General features: G+C 35.7%; 1 protein-coding gene across 2 annotated transcripts in view; it reads left to right on the top strand.

The window, feature by feature from the left end:
• ANKRD13C (ankyrin repeat domain 13C) overlaps positions 1-15893 on the top strand; it is an 85661-nt gene extending 69768 nt beyond the window's left edge. For both annotated transcript variants that reach the window (XM_072834046.1, XM_072834045.1), the window contains 4 exons: positions 1738-1817; positions 3072-3170; positions 6739-6839; positions 13619-15893. In XM_072834046.1, coding sequence (XP_072690147.1) covers positions 1738-1817; positions 3072-3170; positions 6739-6839; positions 13619-13749 — 411 coding nt within the window. In that variant the 3' untranslated portion in view covers positions 13750-15893. The remainder of the gene's footprint in view (positions 1-1737; positions 1818-3071; positions 3171-6738; positions 6840-13618) is intronic.
• The last annotated feature ends 230 nt before the right edge of the window (positions 15894-16123 follow it).

Below are 16123 nucleotides of genomic sequence, written 5' to 3'. Positions count from 1 at the left end.
CCGTGATTCCTGGCACTTAGCTTTGGCTGCCCCAGTCTGGGTCAGAAACCCCCTCTTTATGATTTTAGGTCATCCTTTAGATCCCTTAATCAAAGTCCCGATCACTCGGGATTATAACCTACTCTCTGTGTGTCTCTTTGTAAAGTTTTCAAGAATGGAATTGTTGTATTTCATATTGCCTGGTGCTCAAACACTGTTAGTTTCCTTTTTTCCCCCACATCTTTCTGATGCTATTCAAAAATCTCAATCACTTCTAACCAAAAGAACATATGGCTCTTTTTCAAGCATCTTTCTCTTTAAAGTATTGTGATTTTAACAGTCTTTTGGCCTTCATGACAGCTTGATGCTCAGATTTTTCTTTTTTCTTATTGATTAATATCTGGCTTCTTTCTGTCTTTTTTTTCTCTTAATGCCATTGTTTTTAACTTAGTTATCAACCTCCTGTTTTCGCTTTTTTTTTTTTTTTTTTAATCTAGTCAGAGAATTCCCAAACCTTTTTTTTTTTTTTTTTTTTAGAATTCCCATATCTTTAACTGGATTCTTCCCTTTTCTTTTTGTAACTGCCCTCTGGGAACTTCACAGTATACAATTGTGACTGTTATTTACTCAATACTTAATTCTGTATCAGGCATTATGTTCTTTCTTTGCCATTTCTCCTTGATTTTGTTAGGTGTCCTATGTTTTGCAGGTGAGTTAAATTGACATGAGAGAATGTAATGCCCAGATTCCCACAACTACCAGGTATTGGAGCTAGGATTCCAACTCAGTTTGTTTTTTTCAAAATCCTTGATTTTAACAGCTCTAATATCCTGCCTACTAACATAGTAGGTAACACTGTGCTATGAATGGGACCCTCTCCCCATGGTAACTATGTATCTTGTTATTTATATCAGTCTTTGATTCCTTGCCCTTTTGCTCCACAAGTTTGTCTCGGTAGTTTTCCATAGCAGTTTTTAATTTCTGCTGCCACTCCCTTAGTTCCTTATTGCCAGTTTGTCCTGTGGTGATACCAATTCATATTTAGCAAAAAACAAGTTTTAAAATTCGACATGACCTTTATGACTATTGTTGATCTCCCTTTTGAACTTTCCTTTCCAGTTTAAATAAATCAGTCTTTTGTGTGTGGGTTTTTTTTTTCTTTTCTTTTTTTTTTTTTTTAACCATTCTCCTCGTCTAAAATAATTCTTTTTTATTTTGTTTTCGTTTAAATCTGGGCCCCAGTCCCTTAGTCTCCATTTATTGTCCATAGACGATTGCTCTCTTTTCTAAACTTCTGTTTTTTTGGTAAGCTCATTTGGCCTTTAACATACAATATTTTGTATTTCTCAGTTATGTCTGTATGTGATGTTTTTTTTCTTCTTCTTCTTTCCAACTTTGAATTGTAAATTCCTTGAGGGTTAGTTTTTATACTTGTCTTTAGTTCCCATGTTCAACATCTGGCATAATAGCAGGAACAATTTTAGATGATTAAGCTGTTGGACAAATGGATTTTATTACTTTGATACTTGTCTTATTTGAGATTTAGAAAAAAAATGCTAATAAATCTTAGTGAGCTTAAATCACCATGGACTTCTCTCAGAAGAACTCCTTAAAGCATTATGTTGAAGAGATTTAAGTACATTAGTAATTCACATAGTTTATTACATGTCTTCATTTTATATTTTTAAAAATATGTCATTTTTCTTTTTTCCTCCCTCTCTGTCTTTCCCTCTTTGTTTCTTTTTTATTTTTTGGCAGCCGGTTCGAAGACAGTCCCTTACCCCTCCTCCTCAGAACACTATTACATGGGAAGAGTATATATCTGCTGAAAATGGAAAGTAAGTATTTTTGTTGTTGTTTATTGATTTTCTTTTAGAAAGAAAGGACTTTTTTGTTTTACTTTATTTTATTCATTGGTTTTCAGAAAGAACAATTTGTAAAAACATGAATATTTAGGTGTAAAATTATTTTATAAAGAATTTTTAGTGTAGTTTTGTCTGAAGCAATTCTTTTATCATGTAAAATGTAGATTAAGTATGATGAGGGAGGAAAGTAACCCCAGTTACATTTGAATAAGTTGTAGAGCCTTTTTACATCCTGGCTGCCATTTTATGTAACCCCCAAACTTACAGACATTATTCTAAGAAAATGTAATGTGAAGAATTTCCCACTACAGTTGCTTGAGTTTTTTCCCTTATATATGAACTTTTATAATCTGTTATTATCCTTAATCTTTAGCATGGTGAGTGAAGTTGTTCACTATTTTTCTACTTTTTGACATTCTGAGCTCATCTCATCATTATCTGTTTCAGCCTGTGCCAGGCCTACTTCTCACCATCTTTACATAAGACTTTGCTTAATGTTATATTACTGATCCTTATTAGAGTACCTATTACATGGTTTGTATGTAGTAAACATTTACTAAATAAAAGGATGATAAGTGAATAAATGGTTTATTTTGAATGAATAAATAAAAAGATTTTTTTCTGGTCAACCTTGTCAAAGAAAGTATATAGTTGTTAGTAGAAAATGTTTTTTCCTTTTGGTAGAGAATAAAATATTAGCTACTTCCATGATTAGGAAGAAGCTGTCATGACTTATTTTGGTTAATATTTAAGGTTTATTATTATACTTTTCTAACTTCAAAATATTTCCATCTTATAATAGTCTATAGTTAATATAAAATTTTTTACTCTTTACTTCTTACTGGTCAGTGCTAAGAAGTGTAGACAGTAAAAGAGAGTGAATTGAATAAGTGATTTTAGAGGTATGCAATATTTTGTTCCAGAGATACAATAAAACTGTTTAAAGTTTATTTCTTCTAGCGATTTGCTTTATTCCTAAAAGTAGTGATTATTAAAATTACATTTAATATGAAATTTGTTGACTTTCTGAACCTTATGCTAGTTTCTTTTTTGTTACCCTTGTCTCATTTCTTATACATAAGAAGTCCTTTTAGCATAATTTAAATTTATTTCTATACAGAGTAAGAAAAATTGATTTATTGTCATTAGAAGATGACAGATTCTTCATAGGAAGATGGTAGCATGTAGAAAAGGTTTCCTAATTTTTTTTTTTTCTTCCCATTTTAGAGCTCCTCATCTGGGTAGAGAACTGGTGTGCAAAGAGAGTAAAAAAACATTTAAAGCGACAATAGCCATGAGCCAGGAATTTCCTTTGGGAATAGAGTCGTAAGTTTGTTACTAACTATATAAGTTTATGAAAGAAACTATGCAACCCTAAAGGCTGTAATAATATTTGTATCTGAGTGTTGCATTTGAGGCCTTTGAAATGAAAAAGCAAATAGCCATTGTTTGATAGTGTGTGCACACTTCTAGGTGTTTTCTAGTTCACAGACTACTAACATTTTTACTCTTTTAACCAGATAAGTTTTTGAGTCATTTTTTTAAATTATAAAAGCAATAAATGAATCCATGGTTATTATAAAAAAATCTAACAGCATGGAAGTTCATGGAATAAAAATGAGTTTACTGTTATGTCACTAATAGTTAATAAGTGAATAACTGGGATGGGTATTTTTGTCTAGATTTTTCTGTGTGTTTTGCATTTTTTTTTTTTTTTTTTAAATTTTTTTTTTTTTTTAATTTTATTTATGATAGTCACAGAGAGAGAGAGAGAGAGAGAGAGAGAGAGGCAGAGACACAGGCAGAGGGAGAAGCAGGCTCCATGCACCGGGAGCCTGACGTGGGATTCGATCCCGGGTCTCCAGGATCGCGCCCTGGGCCAAAGGCAGGCGCCAAACCGCTGCGCCACCCAGGGATCCCTGTTTTGCATTTTTTTATAGGATCAGGGAATAGTTTATATTTTGTTCTGTGAATTTCATTTTTTCTTTTAAAAATGAGTGTATCTCAGAGTTCTCCCAATGATTACATTTTTCTCTCTTCTTTCCTTGGTATTTTTAGTATTGATGTACTGTCCTTTGTTGTATCATCCTCCTGCTGATAAACATTTTGATTGTAGTTTGTCATCATTGTAACTAGTACTGCAGTGAATGTCTTGAATATATCCTTTCAAACCTGTACTCATCAGATGCTCATTTTAAAAAATCCCAATTTGTGGGGCACCTGGGCGGCTCAGTCAGTTAAGCATCTGACTCTTGATTTTGGCGCAGGTCCTGATCTCAGGGTTGTGAGATGGAGCCTTACATTGCGTTGGGCTCTACGCTGGGTATGGAGCCTGCCTAAGATTCTCCTTCCCTTTTTGTCTGCCTCCCCCTCTCAAAAACTAGAAATCCAATTTAGAGAGGTGGGTGGAGTGGGAGAGATGGGTGGGTAGAGCTGACTGACAGAAAGGTAACTTCAGGCTCCTTTCTAAAGGAGGGGATGAATTGAAGCACCATATGATTTTTCCTTCTTAGTTTTTTCCCTTTCTAGTTTGGCCTAGTATATTAAAAAATAATTCTCAGGGTGCCTGGGTGCCTCAGGCAGTTAAGCGGCTGCCTTTGGCTCAAGTCAGAATCCTGGGGTCTTGGGGTCAAGCCCTGCATCGGGCTCTCTGCTCAGCAGGGAGTCTGCTTCTCCCTCTCCCTTTGCCCCCCCCCCCCCCCCCCCCCGCACACATGCGCTCGCTTTCTCTTTCTCTCTCTGTCATGCTTTGTCTCAAATAAATAAAATCTTTAAAAAATAATGCTCATAGAAGAAAGGAGGACTCCTATTTTATGTACATGTCTCATACTTCTCAGGAACCAAAATTGAAAAAAAAAAAAAGGTAGAATGAGCTATGCAGCCCTCAATCTATAGATCAGAGAGGGAGATTGATAGTTGTCAGAAGATGTGAGAAGGGCATTAGCCATACCTACAAATCTGCATGATTCATCCTAGTTTGGACCCCACTGACTCAAGGATGCACCAGGTTTATATTCTAATAAAGAAGAAAAATGTGGCTGATTTATAAGAGGCTATCAATTTTAGGAGTTATCCCAATTTCACAGTTAGCATGTGAAAAAGAAAATGGATACATTAGAATTTATAAAATGTGGCCATTATAACCATTCCTTCTAAAAAAAATTAAAAACAGAGCATGTACAAGCCAGATAAAATATTTATTCCACAGTAAGATACAGGTCAAAGAACAGAAGAAAATTCCTTGTAAATGCTACAGAAAAATGTAAGAAGAATGTGAAATAAGTAAACTAGGTCATTCTAAGATGAGATGATAAGATAATAGAATGAAACGAGGAGGAGATTATAAGGCTAGGAAATACATTAAGCACTAAATAACACTAGTGTGGAACAAATACATTAGAAACAATAATGAACACAATAGATGTGGCTGAAAAATAAAATTTGATAGCTCATCGTGAATTTAATGAAAGAAGAGGTTAAAGAATTAGAGAAGCAATATTTATGGAGGACAAGAAGGTTCAACATAAGGATCACTGGTGATCCATTTACATGAAAAGCCTCCAAAATGTAACCATAATAGCAAAGTAGGGTAAAACACAAATCCTTTGTAAGGAAAAACAATCTGTAGCATAACATTAGGTTCTAAGAAAAATCTAAGGATGATTAGTAACAGTAATTATCCTGATTATACTGTTGGACTTCAGTTGTTAGTAAAGAAATCCAAAGGCATTTAGGCAAAAAAAAAAAAAGGTAAAAACCTAGCTTTGCATTTTTTCACATCTTGACATTTCTGAGACAAAGACAATGTGATCATGTAGTGTATCTGGCTAAGATGTCATTTACATATCAAGGCAATTGAAGAAAACACAGAAGAATTCAAGACATATGGCAGCTAGAGGTTCATTTTGAAAGAAAAGTAATACTACTTGAAAATGAAATCCAGGGTCAGTGGTTGAGCGTCTGCCTTTGGCCCAGGGCGTAACCCCGGGGTCTTGGGATCAAGTCCCACGTCAGGCTCCCTGCATGGAGCCTGCTTCCCCCTCTGCCTGTGTCTCTGCCTCTCTCTCTCTGTGTCTCTCATGAATAAATAAATAAAATCTTAAAAAAAAAAAAATGAAATCCATCCAACCAAAAGATGAAACGGGACATTACAGTTAAAGACTAATGGAATATTGAATTCAGGCAGGCTTTATGAAATTGTAATTCAGAGGGAAAGAAGTATAAACTGAAATTTTTTGCCAGCTAAATTTCCCTTTAAACATACAAGAAAGAGGGCAGCCCGGGGGCCTCAGCAGTTTACCACCGCCTTCAGCCCAGGGCGTGATCCTGGAGACCCGGGATCCAGTCCCACGCGGGCTCCCTGCATGGGGCCTGCTTCTCCCTCTGCCTGTGTCTCTGCCTCTCTCTCTCTCTCTCTCTCTCTGTTTCTCTCATGAATAAATAAATAAAATCCTTAAAAAAAATAAAAAACATACAAAAAAGAAACACTCATTTTTGAAATCTGTAAGAAATCAAGCAATACAAACAACATAAGAGCTCTTCACACATACAAAATTGACCGTGAAATTCAGCCACCCGAGCAGTGAGACTAATTAAAGGACTCTGGAGTGTGTAGACTTCAGGAAGAACATGGGTGTAAACCTTTCATTTAAATATAAATATAAAAATCAAACAACTGGAAACTCTGGCTTCAGAATCAAATGTAAATGTTGTAAACTTTGACACATGAAAGAGAGTAATAAAAAACCAGGAGACGTTTCCTCATCCTTAACCTCTAGACGTCAGTACTCCTGTCTGAGTTACAAAGCATGCGAAGGCATGCAGTTCTAAAACAACAGAAGGACAGAGGTCAGTTTGAAAAATGATAATATTTTTTTCTCCTTCCATTTTTCAGATTATTGAATGTTTTGGAAGTAATAGCTCCCTTCAAGCACTTTAACAAGCTTAGAGAATTTGTTCAGATGAAGCTTCCTCCAGGCTTCCCTGTAAAACTAGGTAAGAGAAAATTTATATGTAACTTCAATGTCCATTAGAAATACAGATCTGATTAGTAACATTTAATAAGAAATGTACTTGGAAGGAAAATGATTTCCTAGTTGCTTACATTTTTATAAAGTTTTCCAGTGATTACACGCATTGAGATTTATGTTTTATATTTTATGTTTAGAACTCCAACAGAGAATTAGAGAATTCTAATTCTACGGGATTTAAGTTAAATGTAAGGGATATGCAAATATTTCATACAAGAGGGTGTGAGAACTTAAAATGCCCTGTGATAATGTTTTCTAATGTCAAATAGGGAGACTGGGTTTTAGCCCAAATTTTTAGCAGACTCTTGAGTTTCTGAACAGTGGGAATGTTTGTGGAATCTTAACAGTCACTATTCTTGGGTAAAATAATACTCATACATTTTATCTTTTAGTTTTAAATGTTTAAGCTTAATTTCATCTTAAGCAATGATCTTTCAAAGCACTAAACTCCTGTTTTTGTCTGTATTTATCTTCCTAAGTATATCAGAAAACTGGGAACAGGAGACTGTTATATGGTTCTTTAGGAGTTTCGGCTTAGATTTAGTGTTAAGCTTCAAAAGAGCCAGTAATACCACCCATGTTCTATTTGGATGGTCATTAAATATGCCACCAATTATTTAATCAGTGCTTGCTGTGTGCCAGATGCTTTTCTAGGGATGAGAGATGGTAAAAGTCTCTGCCCTCTTAAGGTTTACATTCCAGTGGAGAGAAAAATAAATATATAGTAAGTATAACCTTTATTTAATCCCTCAGATAGATTTTATTTTTTTTATTCAACATTACTAAAATCACATTTCAGAATAATTAGGCCAAAATGCTTTTCTCTCAGAAATAATGCTTTCATTGCTAAAAATTAAACATGACCTTCTCAACTTTACAGACTTGGAAATAAGCATTTTGTGGGTTAAAATGGATTTTAAAACATTTTAAAAGGTCACTGTAGATTCCCTTTGTAATGAAATAGTATTGAGAACCCAGTGTCTACTTGAAGAAACCAGTGATAAGATCATAAGGTAGAAATGATTTGAAAACTAAAGCAATCAAGAGATGTGTGTTTGAGCTGCTGGTAGGGATCATTATGTGCTCATTTCTGCAGAAGCTTAAAATCCGATTGTAATATTCTATAGCCCAAAAATAGTTGATGCATTGGACTCTCTTCTAGGTACTATATTTTAAAGAGGCACAGTGACAAACTAAAACAGTGGGCAGGGATTGAATATATGAGAGTTTCTAACTATCTCTGTATTCATATCTATTTAAGTCCCAAACCTCAGTCAAACCCACAATACAATATAGATTTGTATTTAAAAGAAATGTTTTGATTATGTGAAAAGGAAAAAAAAAAGTAAACTATACTTCTTTGCAGGCATTTCTCTAATATAGAACCACATTCTTTTTTTTTTTTTTTTTTTTTTAGAACCACATTCTTAACAAGGGATTGATAATGTTTTGCTTGTATACTTTAAAGTTATTGGGAATTTGTTTACCTTTCTCTCTCTCTCTCTCTCTTTTTTTTTTTTTTTTGGTCTTTTTTGTCCTTCTTTTGAATTAACTCTGTAAAACTCTGATCCTGGGTTTGTTTAATCTTCCACCAGTTTTCTTATGTGTTCAGGCTAAAAAATACAATTGAAGGGAAAATTATAAAAATTTAGAAATTGTTAATACAATTATGTTTTCAAAATCAGCCAGAGCTTTAAATGCTAATTATGAATGACCTTTTCGCTTTTTTGCTTCTTCTCCCATTTTGCTCAAAGGCTAAATTTGAACCTCTTTTATCAGTCCCCAGTTTCTCCCACTGCTTCTTTCCACAGTCTAAGCAGGTGGTTTTTGCTTCCTTAATTACAAAAAACAATCGGAAATGAGACCTCCCTCTTACTTTCACCCCCTCCATACAGACTTTTTTGTCCCAAGTCCCATCTTTTCCTTTATCTTTCCTATCTCAGTGGAAGTGGTACTTCTCTTCTTAACTTGCATAATCTTTCCATTTGTACTATGGATCTGTTCTTCCATTTCTTTTAAAAAGCTTACTCTATCAGGTCTCCCCATATTTTTCTTTTATCTTCAGACTTCCTTCTCTAACTGCTTTTTCTTAGTTGTTAGGCTTTGTTCAGGTCTTTTCCCTTTCAAAATTTAACCAACTAAGTAAAATAACCCCTTTAATTCTACCCTACTTAGCACTTGGTCCTTAATCTTTGTTTTTCATAGCCAGGCTACTTGAAAGTCTAGTTTTATATCTCCATTGTTACTTTTATCTACAATTATATTGTAAAGGGGAGAAGGTGAAGGCACATAAAGGGAGGCAGAGTTTCTCTACTTCACTTGAACTGCTAAAAGGATGACACTAAAAGACTATGGCAAATTAGTTATATATAACATATATAAAATATATATAGCTAAAGAAACTATACAAAGAGGTATATTCAAAAACACTATAGACAAATGAAATTCTAAAGTAGTGTGGTAACCTACAGGAAGGCAAGAAAAGAAAATGAAATAAAAAACCAGAGACAACAACAAAAAGGCAGACTTAGTATGTGAATAAGTCCATTAAATGTAAATAGTCTAAATAGACTGTTAATTAATATGTAAATAATTCCATTAAATGTAAATAGTCTAAATAGACTGTTTAAAAGATAGAGATTGGCAAAATGGATTAAAAAACATGACCCAAGTATATGTTCTTTTCATGCCTCCATATATGATATAGGAAGGTTGAAAGTGAAAGGATGTTTCATGTAAACATTAATCAAAGGATAACAGGAGTAACTCTCTTAATGTTAGATAAAGTAGATTTCGGAGCAAAGAAAATGATCAGAAACAGATAGGGATATTTTATAATGATGAGAGGATCAATTCATGAAGAATAGCAATTCTACATGTATATGTACCAATGAACAGAGCTACAAGGTAGGGGAAACAAAAACTTCTGAAAGAAATGAAAGGAAAACATCTAAAATTATAATTGGAGACTTCATCACTCTTCTTCCCTAAACAGTTGATATAACAACTAGACAGAAAATCAGCAAGGATACAGAACACCTAAACTACAGCACTTAATTGGCATTTATAGTACAGTTTACCCAACATTGGCTAAATACACGTTCTTTTCACACGCTCATGAAACTTCCTATACCAGGGTAGGCCAAATCCTGGGCCATAAAACAAACTTCAATAATTGTAAAAGAATAAAAAATTAATCATTATATATTCATACTAGACAGTAAGAGAAAAAGAAGAGCAAAATAAACCTAAAGTCAACAGAAAGAAGGAAATAACAGTAGAAATCCGTGAAAGAGGAAACAAAACAAATCTTGAATGTCAATGAAGCAAAGAACTGGTTCTTTGAAAAGATCGATAAAATGAACACATTTGCAGCAAGACTGATAAAAAGGGAGAAAACACAAATTATCAAAATAAGGAATAATATGGGATAGTACTACAAGCCTGCAGAAATCAAATGGATAATAAATACAGTAAAGAATGAAATGGAGGGAACAAAGGCATTCAGAGCAGAAAGAAAGAAAACTTTTTCTGTTTGCAAAAGACATAATTCTGTAAGTAGAAATCCTAGTGATTCTACCAGAAACCAGAATTCATGGGTTCTGCAAGATGGCAGGATACAAATTAAACATAAAAAAACCAATAGTATTTCTAAATACTAGCATTGAACACATAGACATCAGAATTTAAATATTAAGTACTATTTACAATTAGACAATTGTAAAAAGAAATATTTAGGCATAATTTTGACTAAACATATACATTATTTATATGTTGAAAATCATACAACACTAATGAATGAAATTAAAGGAAGATCTAAACAAATGGAGAGACATACCATGCTCATGGATTGGAAAATTCAACATAGGAAAGATGTTCATTCTCCCCAGTTGCTATGCAGGTTTAGCATAGTTCTTGCACAATCCCAGCAATAGTCTTTTGTAGAAACAGACAAGATTATTTTAAAATTTACATGGGAAGGCAAAGAATCTAGAATATCTGTATTAGTTTTCTAGGGCTGCTGTAACAGAATACCACAAACTTGGTTGTTTGAACAATAGAGCTGTATTTTCTCATGGTTTTGGAAGTTACAAATCTGAGGTCTCTTTCATGGGCTTCCGGGGCTATCCATGCCTCTCCCCTAGTTTCTGGCGATTTTCCTTGTCTTCTAGAAGAGTCACTCCGATCTTTGCCTTCACTGAACTTCTTGCTGTGTGTCTCCAAATTTCCCCATTTTTAAGGACGCTGATCATATTGGATTAGAGATCACTCTAACGACTTTTAACTTGATTACTTCTGCAAACTGCAGACCCTATCTCCAAAAGAATAGCCAAAACAATTTTGAAAAAGAATAAAATGTGAGTTGTCTATTCAGTTTCAATATTTACTATATAGCTGTAGTAATCAAGATTGTGTGCTACAGGCTGAGGGATGAATATATAAACAACATGACAGACAGAGAATCCAGAGATAGACCCTCATAAATATGCACACTAATTTTTTATAAAGATGCGATAACAGTTTGATGGAGGAAAGATAGCCTTTTCAACAAATGGACATCCAAAGGCAAAAAAAGGAACCTCTACCTAAGTCCTGCAGTTCGTATAAAAATTAGTTGAAAAGGTATCATGGACTTGAGTCTACATATAAAATGTAAAACTATAAAACTTTTAGGAAATAAACAGAAAAAACTTTAGGGATATAGGTTTAAGCAAGGAGTTCTTAGACTTCACAAGCATGATGTGTGAAAAGAAAAATCAATGAATTAGACATCATGAAAAGTGAAGACTGTTTGCTCTCTGAAAGACTTAGTTAAAAGAAAGAAAACACAAGAACTTTTAAAACTCATCAGTAACAGAACAGGCCCATTAGAAGAGGGCAGAAGACACAGACATTTCACCAGAGAAAATACGTAAATGGAACGTAAGCACATAAACAATGTTGAGTCGTATTAACCATTCGGGAAAGGCAAATAAAACCACAGCATCACTTTACACTCCGAACAGAATGGCTAAAATAAAACATGGGAACACCAAATGCTTGTGCAGATGTGGGAAAAGTGGAGCACTCAGTACGGGCCGAGTGTCTGTGTCGTAGCCCCGAACTAGAGGCGGCCAGCTGTTCACTGCATGTTCTCTCTTCCACTCTTAACTGTGTTTATAATTGATACTCCTGCTGTTAAACCTGCTGGCTCCGCTCTGTTATCGTTCTGATAATCTCTCCAGGACTTGACTCTCTTGTGTACAGTCCTCATCCCTGTGAATGATAGGTCGTCTTCAGGTTTCCTCTGACTTCTTGGACAGAACTCTCTCTCGATCGTCTCCCTGCATGTCTGCTCCTTCTGGAACGCGTCTCTCCTTTTACTCGTCAGCCTCCATGACATTCTCATCACATCTGCCCACACAGTGCACGTCACCTCCCTGCTCACGACCTTCCACTGGTTCTCCTTTTCATCCAGAGAAATAGCCAAAGACTTGTTGACCTAAACCCCACCTGATCTGGGCGCCTGTCTCTCCTCCTGTTCATCTTCCTTTCACTCACCTGTCAGCCACACTGGCCTCTTAGCTGTTCCCAGGATACACGGGACGCTGTCTTTTTTAGGGCTGTTGTACTGTTCCCTCTGCTTGGGATTTTTTCCCTCTGGGCAGCTGTATGGTTCACGGCTCAGGTCTTTGCTGGAAGGTCACTTAATTGATGTTTTCTCATGACCACCCTGGTCAAGAGCTCCAACACGGAGACTCCTTTCTCCCCACCGTGCTTTACTACCTCTCTCTATATTCTTAGTTACACTCACTTTCACTTATTTCCCATGTCTCCCAACCCGGATATAATCTCCATCGATGAATGATTTATTTTTTTCTCCCACTCACTTGTTTTTTTCCCTTGTTTCCAATGCCTAAGATGGGTCATTAACTTTTTCTGAAGGATAGTAAATATTTTAGGTTTTGTGAGCCATATGGTTTCTGTCACAACTACTTAATTCTTGTTGGAAAACAAAAGCAGCCATAGACAGTAAGTAAATGCATGGCATCGTATGTTCCAATAAACTTTACTTAGGGACATTGGAGTTTAAACTTCATGTAATTGTGTGGGTGTGTGTTTTTAACCATGACAAAATGTAAAATTATTTGTTATTTGTATTTCTTTTGTATTAGAATGAAGAGAAATCAGCTCAGGGTCCGAATAGTATATACACTATGATATGAATAGAAAAGATGCCAGAATGTGAAAAGTACAAATATATCTGTCTCTTGGCCCCAAGAAAAAGATAAGAACCTGGGGGACTCTGTCTTAATAGGTTTAAGGTTGGGAAGCCATGAGAACTTGTATTTGTGATGTGATTCTTTTTTTTTTTTTTTTTAAGATTTTACTTATTTATAAATGAGAGAGAGAGAGGCAGAGACACAGGCAGAGGGAGAAGCAGGCCCCATGCAGGGAGCCTTACGTGGGACTCGATCCCGGGTCTCCAGGATCATGCCCTGGGCCGAAGGCGGCACTAAACTGCTGAGCCACCCGGGCCGCCCTTGTGATGTGATTCTTGATGCCTTGGTGTGTCTCTCTCTCCACCAATACAAAGCCCTTCTCCAAAATAGACGCACCCACTGTTGGACACGTATTAGGACTCATCAGTTCCCGAGTATTCAGTGCTTCCTTACATTTAAGGGGCGTGGATATCTCGGATAGTATTTCTAGTCTGTAAATAGATAAACATTTTACAATGTTGTCATTGATCGTCCTCTCTAGATATTCCCGTGTTTCCTACGATCACAGCCACTGTGACTTTTCAGGAGTTTCGATATGATGAATTTGATGGCTCCATCTTCACTATACCCGATGACTATAAGGAAGACCCGAGCCGTTTTCCTGATCTTTAGCTGACATGGAAAGTGATGTCCTCTCACCAAGGAAAGCAAGCAGATACAGAGACCCAGAAGTGAATCCAAGTAGAAGGGACAGGTGTTCTGAGAAGAAAAGGGAATTACATTGAGCCGACACATCAGTAATACGATACAATGAGATGGGCCTTTAAAAAGAATTTCGGCAAGTTTCCTGATGTGCCATTTTCAGTCTTTTTAAAAATATACATATTATAAGTGTAATAGTTTGACACCTTAATGACCCTGAGTACTTCTTATGTAAAACAGCTATAAGTGCTGTGATTTGTTTTTAAAGATTTTTACACTTCTTGTTGAAATATATATGCATATAAATATATCTATATCTATATCTATATCTAAAACACTCCTGGACCATTAACATAAATTAAATGTCTTAAGAGATATGAAGCCCTTTTAAACTTGTCATCTTATATTCAAGGTGACATTTATAAATATTCCTTCAAGCTTTGTTTTCATAAAATGTAAACTATGTAACATTATGTATAGTTCAGTAATTTGAATGTTTGTTCAGTATAATGAACTAGAAGGAATGCAGTTTTCTGTAGATGAATGAACCAAATGGTAACCATTAAACAATTGCATTTATATGTTGCAATACATTTCAGAAGGAGCGTTCACTCTGCAGGGAATAAGGTACCTCCTTTAGCACCTTAGTGCAATTCATTGTGGTGCTATTTGTTTTTACCTGAATTCTTTCTTCAATGGAAAATGTTTGTTACTAATCTTCCTTTCATAGAACCTCTATTTTTTCTTTTTTTTTTTCTAAACCTGAGTTTAAAAGTCCTTTTTGTGTTCATGATAAGGTATGGTTAGCATGCTTAAAGATATTCCTCTTCCAAATCTCAGCACTTTAAACAATCTCCAAATTTTTAAACTCGCTTCCTAATAAGTGCACATCATTCTGATTATTCTGTTTGTTTTTAATGGAATATGGATGCATTCGTGTCAGTTTAAAAAAAAAAAAACCCACCCACGTACTTTGGACATCCCTACATACTTAATGCTTTCAAAGTAAGGTAAAAAAACATTTTATATGCTAACAGAATATATTTGTTACAAGCTAAATTCCAGAAATGTACACAGGATTGACGATTCCTACTGTTTATTTTTTTAAGTCACGAGAAAATATTTATTGATTTTAATCTCCAAAGTGAAATCATGCATTACTCATTTTTGCATTTAAAATTTTTCATATTTATTCCAAGACGGTTTAAAGGTCCAAGACTGAAAATAAATTAGGGAGAATAATGTTTAACAGTCATAAAATGTTATGTTATATTAAAGAGCTTAGCTAAAAAATGTTTTTTAAATGTATCCTGATCAATGTGTCAGAATGCATCTGTCAAATTTTGTAGAGCGACCAACAGTCTAAACTTTTTCCAGGATTTTAAATAATTTGAATGAATTTAGAGACTTTTATTGAAGAGATGATTTATTTAAAAATCCAAAGCATCAACCATAAGAAAATTTTATAATAAACATCTATAAAGCTGCATCTTCCATGCTGAAACACGACATTGCATATGTTGACATTTTATTACATTTTATAATGAAGTGATCATAGTTACAGATTCAAAGACCAATTACTCCCACCGTATGTGGGTCTGTTGAATTTTGTGGAAAGAGCTGGTAAACCCAGATTAGGTTTATGGACTAGCAGTTGATCCCTGTTATTTTGGGAAGGCTTGTTGATCAGGGGACTTGGAGGTGGAGTCCTCCCGTGTGATGGCACGGGCGAGCAGGGCTGCGGGGCTGCGGGGCCGTGGCCGTGGCCGCTGTTGCCCCGGGCCCTCCCCGGGAGCGTGCTGTCCTGCAGGAAGGTGCTGCGGATCTTCTTGCACACGTGCGGACGACCTGACGCAGAAGCAGCGTGGCAGCCTGCAGCTTGGGACTTGGGTTCCTCGGAGCTGTGACTGGCTTGCTGGGGTACACTGGAGGTAGGGAGACTACTGAGAACTTTTGCACTTGGATTTTGTTCTTAACTCCTCTCCTTTTCTTTCATAAAGAGTAGTAGATTATCCATTCCAAAATGTCTTTGATCACAAAGGACAAGCAAATGTATCTCTTATGATGGTGAAAACAAGGAGTCAATAAATGCAAATAAACTTTTCACAATATTAGACTTTTCAAAATGTGCCTTTTAATCCAGTTGTTGAGTGCAGCGCTGTGCGCGCTGTGTCCCGGTGCCTGAAGCGCACCGTCCGTGAGCAGATCCAAACACCCTTCATTTTGATGATCTCACGTGAAAACCTAGGTTTTGCGGGAGTCCACAAAATCCCACGTGCCTTCCATTTGTGAGCGAAGCAACTGTTGGAAGTCGGGAGGCGGTAACGAGGTCATCCTCGGTGGC

Source organism: Canis lupus, chromosome 8, assembly GCF_048164855.1.
Source record: "Canis lupus baileyi chromosome 8, mCanLup2.hap1, whole genome shotgun sequence".
Classification (NCBI taxonomy): domain Eukaryota; kingdom Metazoa; phylum Chordata; class Mammalia; order Carnivora; family Canidae; genus Canis; species Canis lupus.
The sequence above is the reverse complement of the archived record's forward strand: the minus strand, read 5'-3'. Positions and strand labels throughout refer to the sequence as shown.